The sequence below is a fragment of the Triplophysa rosa genome, linkage group LG17 (assembly GCF_024868665.1).
Source record: "Triplophysa rosa linkage group LG17, Trosa_1v2, whole genome shotgun sequence".
In the NCBI taxonomy this organism is placed as follows: Eukaryota; Metazoa; Chordata; class Actinopteri; order Cypriniformes; family Nemacheilidae; genus Triplophysa; species Triplophysa rosa.
The window spans coordinates 4,005,259-4,031,528 of NC_079906.1; the positions used below are offsets into that span (position 1 = coordinate 4,005,259).

General features: G+C 37.5%; 2 protein-coding genes across 2 annotated transcripts in view; one reads left to right on the plus strand and one right to left on the minus strand.

Moving 5' to 3' along the window:
* Positions 1 to 41: 41 nt before the first annotated feature.
* acsl2 (acyl-CoA synthetase long chain family member 2) overlaps positions 42 to 26,270 on the minus strand; it is a 36,779-nt gene continuing 10,550 nt past the window's right edge. Inside the window, exons 6-21 of the mRNA XM_057356411.1 lie at positions 26,117 to 26,216; positions 25,811 to 25,989; positions 25,464 to 25,496; positions 24,940 to 24,991; positions 24,705 to 24,778; positions 24,242 to 24,319; positions 7,462 to 7,596; positions 7,247 to 7,381; positions 6,716 to 6,811; positions 6,549 to 6,621; positions 5,501 to 5,589; positions 4,743 to 4,859; positions 4,447 to 4,590; positions 4,142 to 4,243; positions 3,927 to 3,998; positions 42 to 906 (exon numbers count right to left, since the gene is read on the minus strand). Of these exons, the coding sequence (XP_057212394.1) occupies positions 766 to 906; positions 3,927 to 3,998; positions 4,142 to 4,243; positions 4,447 to 4,590; positions 4,743 to 4,859; positions 5,501 to 5,589; positions 6,549 to 6,621; positions 6,716 to 6,811; positions 7,247 to 7,381; positions 7,462 to 7,596; positions 24,242 to 24,319; positions 24,705 to 24,778; positions 24,940 to 24,991; positions 25,464 to 25,496; positions 25,811 to 25,989; positions 26,117 to 26,216 (1,620 nt within the window). The 3' untranslated portion in view covers positions 42 to 765. The remainder of the gene's footprint in view (positions 907 to 3,926; positions 3,999 to 4,141; positions 4,244 to 4,446; positions 4,591 to 4,742; positions 4,860 to 5,500; positions 5,590 to 6,548; positions 6,622 to 6,715; positions 6,812 to 7,246; positions 7,382 to 7,461; positions 7,597 to 24,241; positions 24,320 to 24,704; positions 24,779 to 24,939; positions 24,992 to 25,463; positions 25,497 to 25,810; positions 25,990 to 26,116; positions 26,217 to 26,270) is intronic.
* LOC130567915 (patched domain-containing protein 3-like) lies at positions 13,199 to 23,257 on the plus strand. Its single transcript, XM_057356427.1, has 4 exons — positions 13,199 to 14,024; positions 14,373 to 14,503; positions 14,579 to 14,724; positions 21,229 to 23,257. Exons 1-4 carry the CDS (start codon positions 13,341 to 13,343, stop codon positions 23,019 to 23,021), a joined length of 2,754 nt encoding a protein of 917 aa, XP_057212410.1. The 5' UTR covers positions 13,199 to 13,340; the 3' UTR covers positions 23,022 to 23,257.

The following is a 26,270-nucleotide window of genomic DNA, read 5'->3' on the forward strand; positions in this document are numbered from 1 at the left end:
GAGATCACCGCCTTTTAAAAACGCGACTGCATACAAAAAAGTATGAAAATGTGATGCATCTTTATTCTTCTGTCAATAAAAAGAGTAAAACACAGTACATTTCTATAGTTGGTATTAGTGTAACATTTACAGCTCAAAATGCTCATTTACAAAGTCAGAAATTTCATTTGCCAACAAACCAAATGAAATAAAGAGGATTTAAAATTCACACAGATTGTTCTTTAAAGATCATTTAGACATTTCAATTTAACTTACAGCTATTAATTGGGTCTATGGTGCAAAGTCATCATTTGTGCTGTCCAAGAAATCTTTCCCAAGAATTAATGCAATGGACAGAAATGTTCTGCCAGGCCTTTAAAACCTTGATTCATACTGCAGTATAGAAACTGGCTAAACTGACCAATTGGCACTAAGAAATATCATACAACAACAAAACTATCTTACTATAAAAAACAATTAAAAAACGCTAATGTCTCTAATCGAGATTATGAACGTTTTAATATGAAAGTAGCTTTAATCTCTGGTTCTGGTCCCTGTTCTGATTCTAGTTATATGGTATGCGGTATACACCAGTGTGTGCTAATGCACATACACAATACAAATGATTAAAGAAAGTTTCAGTTCAGTAGCTTCTCTTGTTTACAGTCTATTGTTAGGTTGGCTAAAAATTGCTTGGCAGCAGAATTGATACTGTATCAATTATGTATTTGTCTATGATGTATCTGCTTGAAGATATGCTGCATGTTCATGCGGTGTGTGAGGTCTCTATATGGATGATTTACTGTACATTTGTGCGATCTGCTCACTGAAAACTCTTCGTAGTTCCACGCGTTTGCTCTTCAGGGTTGGCGTGAGGAGGCCGTTTGACACGCTAAACATTTCAGGGTGCAAATATAAATCCTTCACCTGAGGAAGACGAAACAAGACATCAATTGCTATTGAAGTTCTGCTTTGATGTACATTACAATATATTTTCATTGCCTGATGTAATATACTGTACATCTGCGGAAAAATTAAGAGACCATTCCTAATTTTCATTTATTCAGCATTTCTAGATGTATTGTGTCCATTTCAGTCCAGTGTCTGTTGAATTTCAACAAAATCAAACCTCAGAAGTGACAAAGTCAACCAACAGCAAAGTGAAAGAAGACGCATGGAAAATGTGATAAAAATTAAGGTTACCACATAAAAAAATCATTTTGAACTTTTCCTAAATACGGGTACTGTTGTATGAACTTGTTTTCTTTGCAGTATTTAAGGTCGCAAAAAATGCAGAGCATCTAGTTATTTTGACCTGTTCCTCCAGTTTTTATTTTCTGCAAATAAATCCAAATAGAAATAATATTTTTATTTGATATTTGTGAGAAATATTGCTAGTAGTTCACAAAACAAAACAAAATTTGTAACTTTACCTAAACACATACCTATAAATAGCACATTAAGAAAATCTTTAAAAATTAAGAGACCATTTCAAAATTATTTTGAGGCTGTATATTGCAAAAAATAAACGTTGTGTTGTTTATTACCACAGAAAATTATTTTGACTTCAGTCCGTGTAAAAACACATTTAGGAAATGTGAAACAAATAGGAAACACATGAACTGCAAATGCAACTGTATTGGAAGCCAGATATCCCTGTGTCCTGCACCATGAATAAATGTGTGCACTGTGCTACATCTACAAACCCGATTCCAAAAAAGTTGGGACACTGTACAAATTGTGAATAAAAACAGAATGCAATGATGTGGAAGTTTCAAATTTCAATATTTTATTCAGAATACAACATAGATGACATATCAAATGTTTAAACTGAGAGAATGTATCATTTTAAGGGAAAAATAAGTTGATTTTAAATTTCATGGCATCAACACATCTCAAAAAAGTTGGGACAAGGCCATGTTTACCACTGTGTGGCATCCCCTCTTCTTTTTATAACAGTCTGCAAACGTCTGGGGACTGAGGAGACAAGTTGCTCAAGTTTAGGAATAGGAATGTTGTCCCATTCTTGTCTAATACAGGCTTCTAGTTGCTCGACTGTCTTAGGTCTTCTTTGTCGCATCTTCCTCTTTATGATGCGCCAAATGTTTTCTATGGGTGAAAGATCTGGACTGCAGGCTGGCCATTTCAGTACCCGGATCCTTCTTCTACGCAGCCGTGATGTTGTAATTGATGCAGTATGTGGTCTGGCATTGTCATGTTGGAAAATGCAAGGTCTTCCCTGAAAGAGACGACGTCTGGATGGGAGCATATGTTGTTCTAGAACTTGGATATACCTTTCAGCATTGATGGTACCTTTCCAGATGTGTAAGCTGCCCATGCCACACGCACTCATGCAACCCCATACCATCAGAGATGCAGGCTTCTGAACTGAGCGCTGATAACAACTTGGGTTGTCCTTGTCCTCTTTAGTCCGGATGACATGGTGTCCCAGTTTTCCAAAAAGAACTTCAAATTTTGATTCGTCTGACCACAGAACAGTTTTCCACTTTGCCACAGTCCATTTTACATGACCCTTGGCCCAGAGAAAACGCCTGCGCTTCTGGATCATGTTTAGATATGGCTTCTTTTTTGACCTATAGAGTTTTAGCCGGCAACGGCGAATGGCACGGTGGATTGTGTTCACCGACAATGTTTTCTGGAAGTATTCCTGAGCCCATGTTGTGATTTCCATTACAGTAGCATTCCTGTATGTGATGCAGTGCCGTCTAAGGGCCCGAAGATCGCGGGCATCCAGTACGGTTTTCCGGCCTTGACCCTTACGCACAGAGATTGTTCCAGATTCTCTGAATCTTTGGATGATATTATGCACTGTAGATGATGATAACTTCAAACTCTTTGCAATTTTTCTCTGAGAAACTCCTTTCTGATATTGCTCCACTATTTTTCGCCGCAGCATTAGGGGAATTGGTGATCCTCTGCCCATCTTGACTTCTGAGAGACACTGCCACTCTGAGAGGCTCTTTTTATACCCAATCATGTTGCCAATTGACCTAATAAGTTGCAAATTGGTCCTCCAGCTGTTCCTTATATGTACATTTAACTTTTCCGGCCTCTTATTGCTACCTGTCCCAACTTTTTTGGAATGTGTAGCTCTCATGAAATCCAAAATGAGCCAATATTTGGCATGACATTTCAAAATGTCTCACTTTCAACATTTGATATGTTATCTATATTCTATTGTGAATAAAATATAAGTTTATGAGATTCGTAAATTATTGCATTCCTTTTTTATTCACAATTTGTACAGTGTCCCAACTTTTTTGGAATCGGGTTTGTATTTAAAAAATAAAACCATCGCACCTAATAAAAATCACTACCATGTCTGTGCGATCACACCATGTCATGAACAACTAAAATGTACACCCGGTTACTTTCTCATGACTTGACATGAAGGATGCGCTCTACTGGTTAAAGGTTAGGGTCAGCTGACTAAAATGTTTGTCATTGATCTCAAAAACCTTTTGATCTCTGGGTATACGTTTAATGTTTTCACATTTGTTTTGCATACAAATGTAATAGTGCCAAAACATTCATTTCCTTCAGTGCAAATCTTCACATTTTGTTAAAAAAAATTGTTTAATTGATCACTGATTAATAAAGAAACAGGCAAAGACAAAAATGACTTCAATACTGTTGAAAAAAAGCATTTCAGTGTGAGACCTCAAGAAGCTGCTTGATAAAATGCAAAAAACAAAAAGTGCATTTTGAAACTTTTGACCAGTAGTATATGTCAGATAAAGGGCTGTTCACATCAAGGGTCCACGGACCCATTGGTGGATAAAAAATGAGCTATCGCTCAAAATGGCCTATAACAACAAAAACATTCATGGTACTGGACTGTAACCATGTTTCTCCAAACGAAATATCAACCCAGTTGTCTGTGGTAATCGACAGCATACCATAGATCCAAATGAATATTCCTTTACCTGCTCAAATGACTTCAGTCCCGCCTCCTTGCCCACTGATGTCATATCCTCCAGCACAGCCTTCGTCACATCCTATTGTTCAAACCCAATATTTGATTATTCACTGAAAAGAACTGTAGAACTTAGAATGTCAGAACTGACTGAGCACATTGTCCGTCTCCGTTTATCAAGATGGTGATTTACTGCAGTGTATTGTGTACAGTGGGAAAGCTCACTGGATTCTGGCAGAGCTCTTCATACGATCCCACAATTCCACTCTCTTTGGCCCAGTTAACAAACACCTCTGGGTCTGGAACGACGATTCCTATGAGATGAGACTGAACACATGACGAGAATTATTGTCGTTTTCTCAGCACACTTAAAAGGTACTTTGAACAACACACGACTGTGTTTTAAAACCTAGTAAGCTCCCTGCCTAGCCAGAACAAAAAGTGCATAAATTACTATAAATATTCAGGTGAGCAACCTATGTGACACCTGTACTAACACCATTTGAGTGACAGTGTGCGTGCGCACTTACTTGTAGACTATCTCCATGCACAAACACCTGTAGTACTGGAACACAGCGAGTGTAGGCATTTTCTATTCTCTCCGGAGCGATGTACTCGCCCTGAGACAGCTTAAAGATGTGCTTCTTTCTGTCTATAATCTGCAGTGTCCCATTCTGAGACCAGACACATAACAATGCTTACACTGGAAAATATTCATACATCTGAAATTTACAGTACAGTATATATTAAAATTGGACACTTTTGGACATTTATGTGCCACACACGGCATTAAGTGAATGGCTTTTTGGAGTTAATCGTCTCTTACTGGCAGCCATTGTCCCACATCTCCAGTGTGGAGCCAGCCGTCAGCGTCCAGAGCTTCTCCTGTCCTCTCCTCGTCTCGCAGGTATCCACGGAAGACACTGTGACCCCGGATACAGATCTAACACACATGCGCATATTACACAGACAGCTAATGTGCGCAGATACAAAACAGCAAACAAGAGTTCAATAGCTTTCGGAAGTTGTCATTTTAGCATCATGTTTATAGGTAACAACAACAATCAAGGTGTTTCTAGACCTAAACTATTTTTATTTCTGTGAAGCTGCTTTGCTACAAGACCAAATGTGAAATCTTATTGAAAAATACGTTTTAAGGGAAAAAGCCAAAACACCCACAACCACAACAACAGGTGTGGAACAAGCATTGGTTTTCGAGTGTCATGTGACTATTGGAATATGTGCATGCATGTACTAAAGATTTAAAAGTTGGGCACGGTGTTCATGTTTACATAGATCTGATACAAACACAAAGTTTCAAAGAACTCAACATATGGTGCACAAGTCCTATTGATCACTTTAACACTGCTTTGACTGATTTGCCTTTTCAGGAGCTCGACAGTCAACAGTAAACTTCATTTTATTTCATCAGAAACGTAAAAGGCACGAAAGAAAGAATTAAATAATCAAAAACACATACATTAAAATGGTTTAACATAAATCTTTTGATTATTGACTTTTTGTCTCTTCTCTTAGGCTCATGTAATCTATTGTGACGAGAGAAGTTCTGATAAAGACACTGACCTCTCCCTCTCCATTCTTGGCATAGTAGTTCATGTCCGGGATGTCAGTTAATTTCACCATGGCGCAGGGTAACGGAGCTCCGACGTGACCTGAGCAACATTAACACCACTGTAAGCAGGGCTCACTTTGAGGGGAATTCCAAGTAAATACAACGAAATGACAAACCGTCACGTTCATAGTCATATTTTAACTCTCAACTTCAGGGCCAGTCAACTGGCGGCCTGCGCGAAAAAAATCATCTTTCGCTGGCCCACCTTAACATTACAAATAAAGGGAGAGACTTGAAGAACGGTGTGCTTTAGAAAGCACGTCCTGAGACGCCGCATCTTTGAAAGTCCAAAACGCTGCCACATTTAATATAAAAGTTATTCCCTCAGCTCATAACAATAAATTGAGATCTTATAAAGTGATTTGATCGGTCTGTCAGAGATACTTCATGTTATTTACAACATTATAGACAGTTTCATCAGACGCGCGCTCGCCTGGACTGCAGTTAACTTCCGGTTTGTGTTTGGCTAGTGTCTAAAAATAGAACTATTTATATTTTATTTAATTTATGTACATTTTCATTTGTATTGTTATTTTACTGTATAATTGTATTAAATAAACGATTTGTCGAATTTTGTTGTATGTTCATTTTATTCAAAGAAACCGTATGGTATATTGACATCTAGTGGTTGAGCTTGGTATCGCAGTCTACATTCAAAATATTTGATAGGCAAGTTTAGCCAATTAACGTTTCTTAATCAGTTTCTTTTGCTTATCAGAAATAATCTACAGGCACTCTAAAACACGTCTTGTGCCCTTGAAAGTTAAAAGTGAACGGTTGTCTCAGACTTCAGGGAAAAACTGTTGTTTTTTACAAAAAAATACAGACATCAATCTGAACTGACGGCACTCTTTTGCAAATGTTGCATGCAAATATGTATATCCAGAATAGCTACTGTGCAATATATACATCCTGCATATTTTTCCAAAAATTACAAGCATACCAAACACACCACAGACATGATACAGGCAAGGAGATGGAGGTGCTGTGAGCACAAACCTGCACTCCAGTCTCCGGGCATTGAAAAGGTACAGCCAGCGGTGCACTCCGTCTGCCCGTAACCCTCAAAAATCTGCAGTCAGATACATTAAATCCCCACAGTCACATAACCCAGGTACACAACATTCTACAGTATCTTACAATATTAACATCGTAAGTGAGGTCACCAGACAACCAAGAGTGGCCCTGAGGAAGGACAGGACAGTGGGAGAAATCGGTGCGGACGCGGTGAGAATAAAACGCAGGTTTCCACCAAGACTGGCCTACAGCAGGAGTGAGAAAGATATGATTCAGATATCAGGGTGGGTGACCAGGGACTAATATACAAAGTGTAATGATATCAAATATGATGAAAACTTTTTTCTTTGAAACAGGATTTCAAAGAAAGATATTTGGAAGAATGTCAGTAACCAAACAGATCTCATCCCCCAGTCACTGCCATAGTAGAGAAAATAAATACTATGGGAGTCAATAGGGGATGAGATCTGTTTGGTTTCTGACATTCTTCCAAATATCTTCCTTTGTGTTAAGCAGAAACCAAGAAATGTATACAGGTTTGGAACAATCTGAGGGTGAGTAAATGATGACAGAATTTTCTTTCAGATCATGTCACAGATGTAAAAGATTTTAAGTGTCCACAAGGGGGCGCTTTCTCACATCTCAAACAGCTGCGTGATTGTCATGTGAGAGCGGTTCACCTGTATCTTATTAAAGATCAGTCTGTCCCACAAGCTGTTATTTCTCACGACTCCACTGCTCAGTTCGGCCTGTTTTCTCCTCACCGCGTAATGCAGAATGGCTCTTTTCAATGGAGATGTAACGGAGCCCAGAATCTACACGACATCAATATATTAAATCAATGATCATTGTTCATTTTTCTGTCCATAAACTCATCATTGACATTCGCACAGACCTTGTCGTAGATCCGGTTGAGTAACCGGGGGACCACCGGGAAGAAGGTGGGCTTCAGGGTCTTAATGTCATCCATTAGCAGAGAGATGTCACCCTGGTAAAAACCAACTCTTGCACCGTGACAGAACATCGACACCTGAAGAAGAGAGATGAAAAATTAAGTATATTATCATAAAAATGAAACATTCTCATTTAACCACAGTGACCGTATAGAACCCAATCAAACCCATGACTGTGTTTAAAGGGTTTTTAATTTTTTAACCCTAATTTAAATACAAATAATACAAGATACAATAATACAGAAAATGCAAAACTCAAACCTTTTATTATGTAGGCAAAGAATTGACCAACCTCAATGCAAATTAATTAGCTTCTGATGTAATTTAAGCAGTGGCGGCTGGCCAACAGAGGGCGCCGCCCTCCCTGAGCTACACACACAAAATAATAATTATATAATTTTTTTAAATGTATATTTGCGTAATGTAATGTTATAGATAATCATCTGTGGAAAATATATGTTTTCATCATCACAATATGGCCTCTCTGCACGTCTCAATTTCAGCTGAGGGGCGATCAAGAAATCGCCCACAGGAGGCGGGTCTTTGTAGAATTTAGTCAAATTTTAGATTTTCTTCAACTTAGATGAAGTTTTAGCAATTTTGGTATATGCTTTTGTAATTTTATAATTTATTTGTTAATTTTTTATGTTGCTGTAATATTCATTTTTATTTTAGTTTTTGTTTATTATAATTTTAGTGCTTTAAACTTATTTCAGTTTATTTTTTAGGCATTTTTTCCTTTAGTTAAGTTTTTGTCAATAATTTTTAGGTCAAAATTTGATTTCAATGAACAGAAAACGTTGTCAAAGTTTTAATTTTAGAAAACTAAAAAGAACCTCGTTTCGAAAATCTATGCATTGAAAATGTTAGATTTTTGGTGTATTTGCGAGACCAAGTTTTATTGACTATGCACACCGTGGAGGATATCAAACATCACAAGCAGTTAGACAGCACTGATGAGAGGAGACAAAACACAGATGCCATGCATCAACATAAACTACAAGCTTTTCAAACTATAGCGTTATTGGTGTTCTCTTAGTTATGGTTAACTTGGTAAAAGCCATATTGGAAATTTAAAAGGATTACTTTTTTATACATGCCTTAAAAAAAATGCTTCTGGTCATTTAAAAAAAGGGCAGGAGCAACTCAACGTGTTTCCAGAGATGTTCTGTTTTAGTCGCTTTAGTTAGCCTTCAACAGTCTCCACCGTAATAATGGTGAGATATACCTCAGTTTGCAATGTCAGTCCCATATGCCGTTGATCAGTTACCTGACCTTGGTCTGATAAAGGAGTTGTTGTGCCAGTCCAATGTAATAAGGAAAATAACACAACCCAAAAGGGGGTTGTTGGGTGCCGAGATTTTGGGGGGCATGGGAGCGAATTCCATGCTGGTTATAAATGAAAATCTTTAACGTACTAACCTCCAAATGGTTTACAAATGTTAAAATTAAAACTTTATACATTCAGTGCTAAATTAAATACAAATTTTACCAATTTGTCAAAAACTTGTTTAAAACGAAACATTTTTATTGTTATTTATTCATAAAAACATCTCCTTTTGGTCTTAATAACAGCTTGCTTTCTTGCTGGCATTTAGTTACATACTTTTCTCTGTTGTCAGTAATTGGGCATCTAAAGAAAAATAAAGGGCTTTACTGTTTCTTCTGGCTTTCCTGTAGTAACAGTACATTTGAAAACTCATGGATACAATTATATTTTAGCATTAAAAATACTACTGTGACTAAAGACCATACACATACTGATAGATTAACCATTACAGAAACAAAATAATCACCAATACTGTTCGTATAGGGCAGCTGTGGCACAAACATTATTTAAAAAATGTGTTTTAGAGTTTATAGTTCCTGATCTGCGGTAAAGCTTTACTGGTCTGTTAATATGTCTTGAAAAACAAGGAAGCAACAACACAATCAACAGATTCATTTTTTATGATTTAACAGTTTCCTGGATTGGTGCTACATTATAACCATAGATCCCAAAACTGTTTAATTATTACAAGGCCCAACAAACGTTAACGTGTCTGAACTGCTTTTCAATATCACGATATACGACCATTTACACACACATGAAACCCAATGACACCTGATTTTTTTTGTGACCTTTGGTATGTCATTGAACAAGGCTTAAACAAATATCCTATTTTAACAACTGTATTTACAACCATGGCCGTACCTACCATTGAGGTTCCCCGAGGACTCCAGACCTCGGTAGTTTTGTGGAATATTGTAGAAAACGCCTAGATAGCTGATCTCAGATCTGATCTACCTCAGCTGTCTAACAGCGCTCTTTAGTGTCAATCTGATTGAGTTGGCCAATCAAGTGAAAGAAGGTGGGATTTACCATTATCAGAAGTCGAGCTTGAGTTCAGTTTCTACTGTGAAAGAGCGAGATCGAAGTATCTAAATGTTTAATACTTTATCATAGAAATGTTAGGAGCCATCGCGTCTAAAAACGCGTTCAAAACACTGACTGCGTCGCTTTCTCCCTCTTTTCAGAGCGCTCGCGAGTTTGCGCTCTCGATTTGAGCGCACGTCAACATTTAAACAACAAACCGTAAATGACCGATTGTAATATCCAGTAACATTAATCCAAACTACAAAACGCCAAAAAGATATCATTTACGTGTTTAATGTAAATTTGAGGAGACAAAACATTACCAGACTTTCAGTAGTTCATGCTAAACCGCGTGGCTTTAACTCAGGTGTGTTTATAGGTTGTGGTTAGCCTATATTAAAACAACTATATGATTTGCAAATAATTCAAATGCATCACTTTTAAATTAATTCTCGCTCTTTAATTCTGTTTCTATATTATTTTAAGTTGACCTATTTTTTATAAAAACCCACATGTCTGCAACTTTTGTAATTTGATATCATATCTCTGTAACTTCACAAAATAGTTCATTCAAAAAAATTCTTCACTCAAAAGTTCACTCAGGAATTCTGTTATCACTCTCTTACTTTATGTCACTCCAAACCCAAATGCTCCTTATGAAAGATGTCAATCTGGTAGTATTTGTATAAAAATTTCAATTGACCATGCGTTTCATTACTGATAAACATAAAAAAGACACGATTTTAGCAATTGTTTTGTAATTTGCACTCAAAACTTAAAAACATATGTAGAGCAAGAACTTCAAAATCATTTGTTTGGGACAAACTCAGTTTTTGGACCTCGGTATTTCTAAAATCCTGCGTACGGCCCTGTTTAGAACCAGCTTCGTGTTTTGTCTTAGAAGACAACGGCTAAAAACTCTCAATTCATAAAGCACTGCACTAGCATCATGGGTCCCGTGATCAGAAATGTGTTAATTTCTTGCTTTGATTACTGTTGATTGCACCCCCCACTGGACGATTGGGGTGAATCTGTGTGAAGGTGTCCCTAACTGGAGTACTACCACCGGGTTTCTTCTGTCTAGGCCTTATGGTTTGGTCAGCACAATCAGTGATTTATCGCTTCATGCCTAAATCCCTAATATGTGACCCTGGACAACAAAAGGGTCTTAAGGGTCAATTTTTCGAAATTGAGATTTTTACGTCATATGAAAGCTGAATCAATTTGCTTTCCATTGATATATGGTTTGTTACAATAGGACAATATTTGGCAGATATATACAAAGTTCCGTCATGAAACTCTAGATGGCGCAGTCCTCCAAGTCTAACTCAATCGGACATAATAACATTTACCACATGGCGCAGCTGATTGGTTCTTTCTGTATCAGCAGCCAATGAGCTTGCTGCTCAACGTTTAAATCTTGGCTAGTGCATGTCCTAGCAGTGCAGCGCGCTTCAGAAACCCTCCTCCTTCCCCAGCTCCACATGTATAGATCTGCTACAAGGTGATCATGTATGCTATACGGGGGTTATTCATATGCGTTATATGTGCAGAGTCCGCTGACTAATTTCCGGTCTTATAACACTATCGAGTTGTTTTGGCTTAACGAAGTGCTCAACAATGTAAAGATGATCCATCATGTCGCTTATTTATTACTTTCTTCTCTTTATCTAAAAATCACACATATTTGCCAGCCAAAAATCCTCCTTTTCCCTAACAGTGCATGTTATACGACCGGAAATTAATCTGCTCTGGCGTCCCAAAAGCTCACCGGCACCATCTTGTGCAACTTGCGAATTGGGAGCAGCAAGTCTCGGTACTTGCTCCGCCGACACAACAGCAGCGTAGCAGATCTATTCTGCCAAGACCAAATACATGAATATGTCATGTACACTACCATGCTTAACTCTCCGAGAGTTGTCATGACAGAAAATCAATTGAGCCCAGTTGAATATGTATATAAAAGGTTAACATCTAATGTTTTGTCAGGCCATTTATTTTATATTCTGATACCCACAGTATGTATGATACATAGAAGGCCTGTTAACTGAGAAAATGTGTTGTAGGCTCTGGTGCTAAATTGAAAGCCTAGTGGCCTATTTTAATATTTAAAAAACTAATGATAACATAATGTAACAACCGAAATGAATTTATCATGAGCAGAAGTAGGCCTTCTTACAACAAGTACCCTTTCCATATAATCTCCGATTAAAACATGTTATATAGGAAAGGTAAGCTTAAATGACTTCTCTTGTGATCTGGCGCTATATAGAAAATAAAATTAACTTGACCTTCAAGGGGGGCGGTAGGTTCCGTTGGAGGGGCGGGGCACCCCCTAAGGTAATGGTAGGGGAAACACTGCGCTGTAATGACATTGTTGAGAGTAGATGAACCCGAAAGCAGAAAGTTTTGATATATTTACGGTTGAAAATGTACCAAATATCTTTATGGAACATGATCTTTACTTAATATCCTAATGATTTTTGGAATAAAAGAAATCGATCATTTTGACATTCACTGTATTTTAGGCTATTACTACAAATGTTCTCGTGCTACTTAAGACTGGTTTTGTGATCCAGAGTCACGTACTTCATTATGTTTTGAACAATCTGCCTTTGTCAAGACCAAATAAAAGTTATATGCTGACAAATTCATATGTAGAATAGTAGGGCCTTTGACAAATTAACCCCCTCAGTATGCCAAATTTCACATTTTACGACAGTGTTTTATGAATCGCCTTAGATTTTAAGCCAGTAAACGTAGACGGGGCTTGCTAACTGCCATTTTATTGCACATTAAATATAAAATAGAAATGAATTTATAGATGAGTTCATGAGGCGGTGCTACTGTATATACTTTTGAAGTAGTAGTTAAGATACTCAATACATTTGACAAGACTTCAAAAAAATAAATGGAAAAAATTACGATAATATTATAATATAATAACTAAACTATTATGACGTGTGACACTTAAAGCTCTAATACACACGCTGGCTGTGACCAAGTGAGGGGAAAAAACCCAAATATTGCAGTATATAGTTCCTGGTCTGTGATGGAGCTAGATTGGAAAAAAATCCAGTCATTGGACTGACATTCTGTCTGTGTTTCTGCTGGCTTCCTTCTTCCTTGTTCCTTTCAAGACAATGTCATCAGTCATCTCTAAAGAATAGAGATATAGTAGCAGTTGTAGTTACGATGAACAATCGCATTAAAAATATGTCACACTTTGGCATGAACTATCTGCATTGGTGTGTGGGACCCGCAGTGCTGGATGACCCCACCATATGCTTAAAATAAACAGCCTTTGTTATTACTGGGGGAATCAATACATGCATATACATGTAGTAATAAGTAACCAAACAATCAGCCTGACTTACAAATGTGGGCCACGCACAGTTCAGTTTACTCAGTGACTGCTGCTGGAGCTTGACAGAACAACAGATTTATGGCAAACGATTGGTCACGATGCCAAAGTGTAAAACCAACTGCATTGAAAGGCCTCTGTCTCTTGCCTTTGAAAAGCTTGGTCGTGTTATTGGTAGCCATCCATGTGCGTTTCTTCTCGCCTCATGCGTAACGGCGGCTCTTGGAACTGGCTTCATCTTTCTTTCGAAGCTGGAGGCGAATAATATCGAAGATCAGTTCACACCCGTGAATGGACCTGCCAAACTCGAGAGGGAGATCGTAAGGAAACATCTCCCACAATCGGAGGAGTTTTCTCTTTTACGGCTTTTGTCTGAAGGAACGTACGCCTCTTTGATCATTACGGACGTAAACCGAACAAACATATTAACAGATAAAGCATTTAAGGATATTATTGATCTGGACAGAAAAGTCAAAAATATAAACGTCACTTTTGAAAAACTTTGTGCCCGCAGGAAAGGAAAATGTATGTCGAATCCAATTTTAGACGTATTAAATTACAACTCTAGTGAAATTAATTCTATATCCATTAAGTATCCCATGCATGATGGAACATTCATGGGAACGAGTCTAGGCGGTGTTGATCTGAAGGCAAAAAGCCCAGATATAACCACTGCAAAAGCAGTCCGGCTTTTTTATTTTTTAAACGAAAAAACAAAAAAGGCAAACTCGGAGTGGCTTGATGGTTTCCTGGAATTCTTCTCAAATTATTCAAAGAATACATCGGTAAGTAAACATGATTTTCTCCTCATACTCTAAATAACAACTATGTACACTGTAAAAGAAAATTACCAGTACATTTTCCTTTATTTTACGGACATTTCCGTCAATGCTAAAATGCAATTTAATGCAGCGTAAAATGTAAAATACAGGTTAAACAACTGTAAAAATGAATACGGAAAATTTCATATTAAAACAGTATATTTTTACAGATTTTTTTTAGAGTGTATAAGAACTTATTGGAAGTACTGTATATTCGTGCTGTGCTTCAGGTATAGCATCATTTGTAAACCTTGAGTTTTCGTTTTGAGTCATCTCTAAAGTTGAGAACTGAATTCTGCACTGAATGTTTAGTCTCTACAGGTGTCTTACTTAACATCAGAGTCTAGACAGGAGGAGTTAGAGGCCACCTTAGACTCTGTGATTCCTCTCTTCTCCATCACATATTGTCTGGCCATCAGCATTGCAGTCTTTTTTTGTCTGAGGTATTAAACAGGAAAGTAATTAAGCTCTAAGGGAAATTAACACATTTATGTATAGCATCTCTCTGCTACCTCTAGGTTGGACTGCGTTAGGACAAAGGTGTGGATTGCTGTGGCTGGAGTCCTCTCTGCTGGGATGGCTGTGCTAGTCAGTTTTGGATTGCTGCTGCTTTGTGGAACGCCTTTTTCCATGACAGTGGCCACGGTCCCTTTTCTGATTCTTGGTAAACAAATTTAGTCCATCACATTTTCATTACCTGTATACCTGTAAATACATTTTTGATGCTTAAAAGTGATCGCTCACGTCAAAATGAAATTTCTGTCATCCTTTACTCGCCCTCGTCATTTCAAACCCGTATGACTTTCTGGTCACACTTCAGTATAGGGGGCAATTCTCGCTATTAACAAACCATTAACTATTACTTTTTCCCCAATAAACTCTTAATCTGTTGCTTATTAATAGTTAGTAAGGTAGTTGTTAGGTTAAGGTATTGGGTAGGATTAGGGATGAACAGTGCGTTCATGCAGAATATGTGCTTTATAAGTACTAATAAACAGACAATGTGCCAATAATAGGCATGCTAATAACAACTAGTTAATAGTGAAAATTGCCCCCAATACTGAAGTGTTACCGATATTTTGAATGTTGTTAACCGAACAGTGGCGGCACCCATTCACTTGCATTGGTTTTGTGTCAATACAACAGACGTGAATGGGTTCCGCCAAAACTTCTTTTGTGTTCTGCGTAAAAAAGACAGTCATACAGGTTTGACATTTTCACACTGAACCATGAAGGGTTCTGCAGAGATGTCCAAATAGGGGCGGGAGCTTCAAAACTGGTGGCTTCGTGACATTATCAGACATAAGGCAGATGACATAACATTACCACAAGAGTCTGCTGCATATACTTTTGAATCACTCGTGGTAAAGTGATCTCATCCGCATGTCGGTTCTTGCAGCGCCGCATGAAGTCGAACAAGCCTATAGACTTGGTCGATGTCGTGTCATAGCTGGGGGCGCAATCTGGGCAGAGAATACGTGGGGGAAAACGATTCTTTCCCCTGACTGGAAATGCATAATGTTGACCCAGTATGGCCTACATAAAGTCACTTTTCCCGTTCAACAGAGCAAGATAGATAGAAAAACCCAGCTGTATTGGATCTCTGTGACTGAACAAACAACACAACGAAATGGCCAGAGGTGTCGTTTCTCAACATTTTTCGTTACCCGACTAAGTTTCAAGCTAGGATAAACTTTAGTATCCCAGTGTCATCCAACAGTTTACATTTTTATCCGATGTTCATTACATCTATGATATAAAAGACTATGTCTTTACATGTTAAATGTATACATATCACATGTAAAGACAGTTTTGACTTTAGCACGTGCCGTTCCCACACATAGAACTCTATTATGAGGAAACAGGTTTAATGCAGCGACAAACTAAGAACACCAAATTTTCTGTTATTATGTTGATGTTTGATATCAGTGGTAAAAATGTATTTAATAATTTGGTTATACATGCCATTGTTTCTGTAAATTAAGCTACAAAGCCATTTCATTATAATGGACGCTATGGGGAGGACAAAAGAATGTATAAGGATTATTCTAATCAAATAACAGTTCAGCATTCACCCTTCGCAAGCAGTTTGATTGACAAGCAACTCGACCAAACATAACACCGATATTATGTTGCCCCGTGACTGTCCGCCATTTTGTCCGACAAACAAACCAGTTGGACAAACCCGGCGTAGAAGAGTAACATCGGAGATTAATATGAAAAAAAGGCTTTTTAATGATTGTAATAGTGAACAGAGAGATATAGCTTTAAGGGACGTTCACACTATAACAATAACTATAACTTAGAATAAATCATTCTAAATGAAAGAAAATAGCGGAGTTCACATCACAACTATAGACCCCTTTTTTGTTAGTAAACATTGTGACACATTTTCGTGGGTGGAGCATAGGTGGCGGAAGATTCCCCTGGCCGCTTGACTCACGCTAGCGAGCAGGTTTTGATAGCTTGTTTTTTGACAGTGACTGGAGAGAATCCGATTTAATTTCATTTTAATTTAACCTTACATACATTACATTTACATTTATTTGTCTGCCAAATGAATAAATGTAAATGTAATATATGAAAGGTCAGTCACAGCCCGGAACTGTGACTGTTGTTGAAGAAGTGAACTTTAACGGAAGGAACCAGATTGGCCGATCTGTACACGCTCGCTCAATGGATGGACAAACTGTCAGGATTACTTTACCTCCAGTTAAGTGGTCTGACATCCACACATACCACATAGAGAAAGAAGCCAACCATGTATAGTCAAGAGTCAAACTGAGAGAGACTAACGTTACATCTTTAGATGCCTATATGTACTACAGTGGCTTGCAAAAGTATTCAACCCCCTTCATTTTATTCACATTTTGTTATGCTGCTGCCTTATCTTAAACTACTTTAAATGCAATGTACTTATTTTTGTTTTTTATTTTTAATAAATTTGCAAAGCTATCAAAAATCAGTTTTTTGTTTTGTCATTATTGTGCATGGAGTGTAGATTAATGTAAAAAAATAATCATTTAAAGTAGTTTAAGATAAGGCAGCAGCATAACAAAATGTGAATAAAATGAAGGGGGTTGAATACTTTTGCAAGCCACTGTAACAGTGGCAAACGTTTGCAAATGCAGCTTGAACACACACCTGACACATAACATGAGCCTTCTCACCGTTCCCTCTCCTGGGTTTCTACTTATACACTTATGAATACTGTAGAAACAGCGACAACAAACAGTTTTCTTTGTTTAATCTCCGGTGGTTGGTTGACTGCTAGTTGTACAACTAACAAGGTTAGCTTGTAAATGTGCTAAAAGCGGTTAACGTTAACTTTTACATGAAAAATAACTTAACTTGTTCCCCAGGTCCTAATTAGGTGGGGATAGCCTACATTCAACGTTTTTAGACATACCCAAACTATAATCCATACCAACAAAAGACAATCGTTTATTAAGTGATATAATGTGTGCGCTGTAAATGCAAGTATCTTTGATGATCATTTCTGTGAAGTCCGCTAGTTTTATTGTGTTTAACTACAACTGTCGTCGTTTTTTTTTTGGCAATGGTATGTGTTCAAATTTCAGATTAGAGCCTTCACTCCGTCGATTCTGGCACTCAAAAACACAGCAAGATATTTTAAACTCCTTATGTAGACGACTCGGTGCTGATTTGTATTGGCCGCCTCCAGTTTTCCCCTTGTTTTGCCTCCAGCTAATGCTGCAACGTAATTGTGACGTTGGCTCAAAAGGGGTCTATAGGCTACTAATACAGATAAAAGACGATTGGGATCATTAATATACGAATTAAAGACGCAAGCTTTCAGGAAGCTTTTGGAATATAATACTTATTGATAAATTACTTGCATATTACAAGTATGAGCAAGCTGGCAAGATATGCTTTGCGTCCATGTGATGTGATGACCGCACCTTCCGCCTTCAGAGAGCCGCATTTGCAGTGACATTTTAAAGGAAAGACGTCCAGCAATGAAGACGTAAAGCAACAGCTGTACTGTGTTTGCTGTATTTAACACAAATAAAGATTAAGACACTGATGGACTGCGATTCTTGTCTGTACTGAACTGATATTTAAAAGTTTACTTTCGTTTTCACACAGAAGGATCACGGCCAACCAAAACTCTGCTTACTCTCTCTCTAAAATGGTTATTACTACAAATTTTGGTGTAAAGACAAACACTTAATACACCACATTTATGTAAACTATACATCCATCTGTGTGACAGTAGCACTGTGTCGCGCGAGCTTAGCATTAACGTAACGTAAGATTATCTTATAGGTATAATTATTGTTATAGTTATCTCACATACTAAATATTTCAATCGAATGCATATTGGAAACCTTTCTGTCTGAAATCAGCACGTCATTTTTCCAGAAATTTTTCACTATTTCCCCAGGGAGTGCACAAATTGACACTGGGAGCGCTGGCTGACACCGAAAGCTTATCGGACATAGCAACAGAAATGAATGGGGGCAGGGTTTTGCCAAGGGTCAATTACGAGACATGTAAGCATTAATATTTTACATAGGCCACATTAAATCATTTATGATTTGGCGTTCTCATGCTTATAACTACAAAACAAACCCTATTTTCCCCTGTATAAAACTTCAGATGTGCGTTTAACTTATTACAGATTCAGTACACCGCATAGCAACTTTTCGACACTGCACAAAGCAAAAATCAAAAATCAATCGAAATCATTACAAAGAGCTAAGATCAAGCACCTAACAAGGTCTACACACGCTAGTTCTAATGGAGCGCTTTCCCCCAACGTTTTTGTGGCCGTTCCCAGTTATGCCGACCAAGTCTATGCCTAACCACCAGCCAACGTTATCCCTAGCCGCCCCTTTTTGTAAGAACCGCCCATTTTTTGGAGTCTATGCGTCAGTTTCGAGATCTCAGGTCTGCAGTTACATCTACTTGCATTCAATGCCCTATAAATATGACCAATTCATGTGCTCTCTTGAAAATGATACAACAATTCTCCACCTCTTGAGCTAAATGAACACTATACCCAGGGGTTCGCAGGCAGAGGTGTAAAGTAACGAAAGTACTGTATTGAGTAGGTTTTTTGTGTACTTGTACTTTTTTTAAGTAGCTTTCAAAATCTGTAATTTTACTTGTACTCAAGTATAATTTGTGTGATATATTGTACTTCGTTATATTTAAAATCACATCCAATACTGAGTAAAGAAAATTATGAAAACATGACAAACGTGACCGGAAATTACTCCAGTGAATGATGGGCGGACTTTGCGCCAATACCAGAAGAGTGATGGAGATGGAGAAGTTAGACATCGGTATAGTGCACCTGTCCTAAAAGTGAAACTCCATTGAAATCTGACTGCTGAAGACAATGAAGTAAACCCCTGGCCATCTTTAAGCAACCATTTCGGCTTCAAGACAGGATTACGGACGCTGTGCAAACTAGCATCTTTTAAAAATTTGTGTGTGCAAGACTGTAGAGGTAAGATAAATAATATTCATTTAAATACTGCTTCTACCCTTGTTGCATTGGTAACTTAAGAAGTTTTGACAGTTTAGTAACGTCAAAACGACATTGGTGCATAATGCTATAATTTTAAGTGTTTAATCTCGTTCTGTAGATGCACGGTTCACTAATGTGTCTGCGCCACAATTATGCAGTGTGTTTGAAACCGAACTGAACAACTTCTGCTTTAATGACATATTTAAACGTGCATCATATGTCTCTCTCTTCTGTAAGCGCGGGGCAAGAAAGTCATAAGAAAATATGCTTGCTATTTCATGCGTTTTGAAAAGCCTCTCCAGCCCTGCCGTAAAAATGACCGTATTGCCAGATCATATATTGTTGAAAAGAACAGCAAACAATGGCAAGCCCAAATAAACCTACAAATCGAAACATTTAATAAGGCAAAAAAACTACGCGCAACTGTTCACTTTATTAAAGATCGGGTATCATGCTATGTAATGCATTCTGACTTCTTTACACTGTTAAACGTGCTGGCTTCTCATGTTTAACATGGTCAACTTGTTCAAAAACAAGAGATCGTTTGAAACCGATGGATGGCGTGGTCCCAGTGCTAAAAGATGCCGGACAAGAACTGCACGCCGTAAGTCAAACTAAGTCATATGTCTGTGTTTTGTTGACAATCGGCGTGTACGTGCATAATGTACAAAACACAAAGGGATTTATGTGAGGATGTGTTGCTTGCTCGTGCTGTAGTTCTATCCCACTCTCCCCACTAGTCCCACCTCTAGCATCTTGTGTTTTTCCGGAAATAATCGTACAGCTGTATCTCTCTTTTATAAATTTGATCAAACTAAATACTCTTAGAAGATACGACGTATGCAATACGTATAGGCACTCAAGATTAATATGAGATTGGCAGAAACAGCCTGTGATACGCGGTCTTTAACTAATGTATCTGAAGCTTCATAAGAAAAGACTAAACAACAAATGCAAAGGTCTTAAAAATATGTAAACATTTCAACACCGCGAGAGCGCACTGTGAAGCTCTGAACATAAACAAAACACAGCGTCTCTGTCTGTATTTTAGTTAAATTTTAGTTAAAAAACCAAACGGATTAAACTCTTAGGATTCATGTTTCTGGTTAACTGCGATCAACAGCAAAAATGTTGCCATGGTAACAGCCTCTCAATCATCACATTTACTCTCATTCCGTACAAACGTTGAACCCTGCGTGGAACGATTTATAAGTGGTTTCACTACTGAAACTTAGCACTGTGTACCACTAATTCACTAAGAAAATAAGGCTTAAAATCTTTTTTAAGGCTTAATTTTGCTTCTGAAGAAAATGTAAATTGATTTAATAATTGTTTAGTTAATATTTCTGCTATGATTGTGATATTTCTGCAAAATCTTTATTTGTTGCAGTGCACTTGTAACCCGTTTTAATATATATTAAATTAGGCACTATGACTAATGTTGGTGTTGCACAGAACAGGAGAGGTCCTCCTTCCGCTTTTAAAAAGTAACTTAGGAACTTTTACTTGGAGTAAATTTTAAACAAGCTACTTTTTACTCGAGTAGATTTTTTGACTGGTTATTTTACTTTTTCATCAAAGTAGTAGTACTTGTATTCGAGTATAATATTTAACTTTTTCCACCTGTTCGCAGGTAATATTTACACAGTAACATTTTCTGTCTTGCAGGTATTGGAGTTGACGATATGTTCATCATGATCGCCTGCTGGCAGAAGACTAGAGTTGATATAGAAGTTGAAGAGCGCTTAGCAGAAACATATAAAGAGGGTGCTGTGTCCATCACCATCACCACACTGACGGACGTGCTCTCTTTCTACATTGGTCTCTCAACACCGTTCCGCTCCGTACAATCGTTCTGCTTGTACGCTAGTACAGCTATTCTCTTCTGTTACGTCTTTAACATCACATTCTTCGGTGCTTGTCTTGCACTGAACGGAAGGCGAGAGAAAGGCAATAAACACTGGCTGACCTGTATGGAAGTTCCTAAAGCCACGGGTGACAACGCTACCGGTAACATTTGTTGCGTTGGTGGTGCTTATAATGAAAACACGGGTACTGATTTAGAAACGCCTATGGATTTGTTTTTTAAGAAGCAATATGGACCTTTTCTGACAAAAACTTGGGTTAAGGTCTTTGTGTGCGTGATCTATTCTGGTTATTTAGCGGTCAGCATCTACGGATGTTTCCAACTACAGGAAGGACTTGATCTGAAAAATTTAGCGGCGGACGGCTCATACGTCAGTATTTACTATGATGATGAAGATACATTTTTTTCGAACTATGGTCCCAACATCATGCTAGTTATGACAGATGAACGCTTTCAATACTGGAATTCATCTGATCGCGATCACCTCGACAAGTGTCTGAAAGATTTTATGAATCTGTCAGAGGCGTCTACGGATTCAGAAATCGCGCAGATTTCTTGGCTTCATGCGTACAAGCAGTATGGAAAAGAAGTTGGCTTAAATTTGAATAATGAAATAATGTTCAAAAGAAATTTGACTGACTTTATGTTAAGTCAGTATGGCAGCTTTTATGATTTTGATCAAGATGTTAACTTCACTAACAATCAGATTCTTGCATCACGTATGTTCATTCAGACTGTGAACATCAGCACAGCGGTCAAAGAGAAGAACATGCTAAGAGCATTCAGAGAAACAGCGGAAAATTGTGAAAAGTTGCCGACACCCATTAATCTAACTGTGTACCACCCTATGTTTATCTATTTTGACCAATATGCAGTCATAGTCAGTACCACAATCCAAAACGTAATAGTCACTACATGTGCGATGTTACTTATTGCGCTCTTGCTGATCCCAAATCCGATATGTTCAGCCTGGGTGACATTTGCCATTGCATCAGTCTTTGTGGGTGTGGCTGGTTTCATGGCATTATGGGGAGTTAGTTTAGACTCAATATCTATGATAATTCTCATTATCTGTATTGGTTTTTCGGTGGACTTCTCCGCTCATATATCCTATGCGTTTGTGTCAAGCAAAGAGTGCTCAGCGAACGACAAAGCCATAGATGCTATCTATAATCTGGGCTACCCAGTAATACAAGGCGCAGTGTCCACTATCGCGGGTGTAATCGCGCTCGCTGCTGCCGAAAGCTACATCTTCAGAACCTTTTTTAAAATCATGTTCTTAGTCATTCTTATCGGGGCTGTCCACGGCATCGCATTCATACCCGTGTTCCTGACCTTCTTTGGCACGTGTGGCAAGACGTCTCATCACAAACATGGAAAACATAAGCTGAGTCCAGACCAATCTGAGACCGGTGACAGATACGATCAAAAAGTGGCAACAGTAACGAATCAGAATGTATTTAGCCAGACTAAAACAGAGTGTATTCCTCAAAATAATGTCCGCTATTATTGTGCAATCGATTGCAGGACGGGTATGCGAGTATTGATCGCACTGGAGAATGGAGCACTTTCGATAGATCCAGACTGTTACTGACTGCGCTATCAATTCTGCGCCCATGAAAACGTGCAATTTTACTTAAAGAAAAAACACAGCAACATATTTGAAATATCTGATATTAGTCGTTGATAGTTGGTGGGGTAGTTGCTTTGACAATTTTTTGCTGTGATTGTGTAAATGTCTAATAAAAATAAAAAATGAAACCTTCTGTTTACTAGATTAAGTCTTTGTCTCGCTGAACATTTTTCTTGCCTTTCTGTTTCTTGCCTTTCTGTTAAGCTGAATTTAATAAACTGTTACTACATAAAAGTTGTTGAAAAACTATTTTGTCGGTTTTCAATGGCTTAGTATTAAAATAAATGTAAAACCAATTTGAGTTGTATTTTGTCAAATTTGTAAGATGAATACAGGAAAATGAAAGCAGTTTTCTATAGAAAATTGGTGTGACAGCACAAGCTAATAATGTCTGTACACTGCTCAGGGAACTCTTAGCACACCATTGATGAGGTTTACCAAATTTTCTTTTTATGCATCAAAAATTGAAATTGCAGATAGACAATATGGTCAACCATGACATATATGGACAAATACTGTATCATTTAGGGCAAATATTTGCAGGAAATGTTTTTTTCCCCAGAATAGCACTCAATTTTGCAATAGAAATGACTATAGTTGACCAATTAATATACCCTAGGACATGGGTTTTCAAACGTTATGATGCCAAGGACCCCCAAATAAGACTAACCTTTTGTGAGGGACCCCCTTTCTAAAATACATATCTATGTTTTATGTGTAACGAAACAAATAAACGTAGATAATAGTACATTTTATATTGTCAAGACAACATATTTTTTCCAAATTAATGTAAATAGTTGGCAACACTTGTTGGATGTATATAACAGAGACATTTTCTATTCAAATCTATTTGTACTGTAGCAACTTTCACTTTGAATGCGAAAAAAGGAACTAAAGTGAGAAAATAAAAAAATGAAACAATAATGTTTAGTAGACTTGAACAATTTTAGCTTTAGTTTTTTTCCCAAAACATTTTCTGGGGACCCATTGCAACCTTCTATTCACAATCAAATGCGAATGGGTAAAATCCAGTCATGTCTTGCAATATCTCCTTCTGAATATATTTTCTTTCTCTCAGATTTATAAAACCTTATAGGAGGTTAATATCGTGTCATGATATTGTTGACAAAAGTCTTAAGGTGCAGAATATGTATAGAATGTCACTAAAAGGTTGTGGTTACCTGGATCATGCGCTCAAACATGTGGGCGAGTGGCAGATACGAGATTGACACATCCTCTTGACGAATCACAAAGAAGCCCTACCATGTGCATACAAAACAACAGGATCTAAACAACTATAACTCCATAAACAGACTAAAAATAAAGGCCAGTTATGAAATGACTGGCAAAATTATTTATTATATAATTTTAACAAAACCTGTATGAAAGAGGTATTTAAAAACATTTGTTCAAATCATTCTCATTTGTATTAGCCTGAATGCACTATTTCAGGGATGTTCTTCTAAAGTAATAATTGCTGTGCAGTACATGGCTTAAATACACATATATTGCCACAACATCTTCTTTTAAAGAAATGTCTTTTACCAAATACAGGTGACGCAACAGGGAAAAGCTTTTAGCAGAAATATCCAGGAACATCAAAAGATAAACAGAAGAAATTTAAAAGGAGCGGTAGAAACTGACCTCCAGGATTTTGATGACAGAGGAGGTGTTGGAGGCGATGTTGCCGTGGGTGATCATAGCTCCTTTAGGCTTTCCTGCATGACATCAGTAAACAAAATAACTACGTATAAACACAAATATCAGCTACATTATTATACCACATTAGAAACAGAACATGGCTTAATTTAGTTTAGCCTATCGTTCAGCATGATCAAAAGCTGGTGCTGAGCAGTGTTTGGACTGGAGGAAGCACTACCTGTGGTCCCACTGGTGAAACACACCACAGCCAGGTCCTGTGGCTGAGGGGGCTAAACAACAACACACAAACAAACAAACATTAAAAGAAGTGAAAACTAAAGTAAATGTTAAAACATAGCAATTTGTTTCTAAATCATTGTCTCAGAAAAGTAAAACAGTTTTTTTTTTCCAATTTCGAATGGAAAATAGAAAAAATGACTTGAATTTCTCATTTTACTATTCAAAAAAGTAATACATGTGGACCAACCCTTATGCAAAATTGTATTAATGCATTTTTTATTTGTATCACTTATTCAAATCATGTTGTAAAAGAAAGTAAATTGTGTCATTGTGAAACTAATTTTGCTGCAAAACAACATCCTATTATCCCTGTAACAAAACTCTAGACAGCCCATCATATTTTAGGATTAGGTTTAGTGCTAATGGTACAGTTATGCTCAGTACTAGATTTTGGTCTTGTACAGTATGCAAAAAGTCTTATTCTAACATCATTTGGTAATTTTATTGACATTGAGTCCTTACCACGGGTGGCTTTAAATTGTCTCTTCCCAGCTTCTGTAATACACACAAACAAACAGTCTTGGCTCATCTTCAATAGCTGTGTTTATTAACAAATCAAAACTGTAGACTTAAGGCCCTCACCAAACATGCATTGGCAACATGAAATACAAAATAGGCACCTAAGTAGTTTACAGCAAATTACATGTTATAAAATGTTTTTGATGTGATGTTCAAATCACATCACATTCTTAGGCCAAAGAATTACATTTCACAAACTTAACTTCACTTATCTTTTATTAATTACAGATCTCAGTTTAAACATGACAGAGATCCAAATTTAGATTTCGTATTACTACTGTTGTTCTGACCATCATCTGTGAGAGCTGTAGTATTTCCACACCGCACTTCCTCCCTCTCTCCAGCAGGGCAGCGCTAAAAGGGTTAAAAAGCACCAAACAAGAAAGAGTGGGCGTCACTCCTTTCTCCTTGTTCTTTAATAGAGCTTCAGCTTTATCCTCCTTATCACTAATCACCATAGAGATCTCAGCTAGAGAGAAAGATTTTAGGAATAGTGTTATTTCTTGTAGAAAGTGATGCTATTATAAAATCAATCAAACATCACAAAATCATTTTAAAGAATTTAGAGTATGGGATTGTGTGTCAGTCATACTGACCCAGGTTTAGGATATGAACCATTGCCTCTAATCCCAGTGTATCATACAGCGGCACCACTGCCATAGAGAATGTGTAGCAGGCCAACTCTGCAATGACCCACTGCCACCAGCAGAGATAGACAAACATAACAACATAATTACCACAATTACAAAA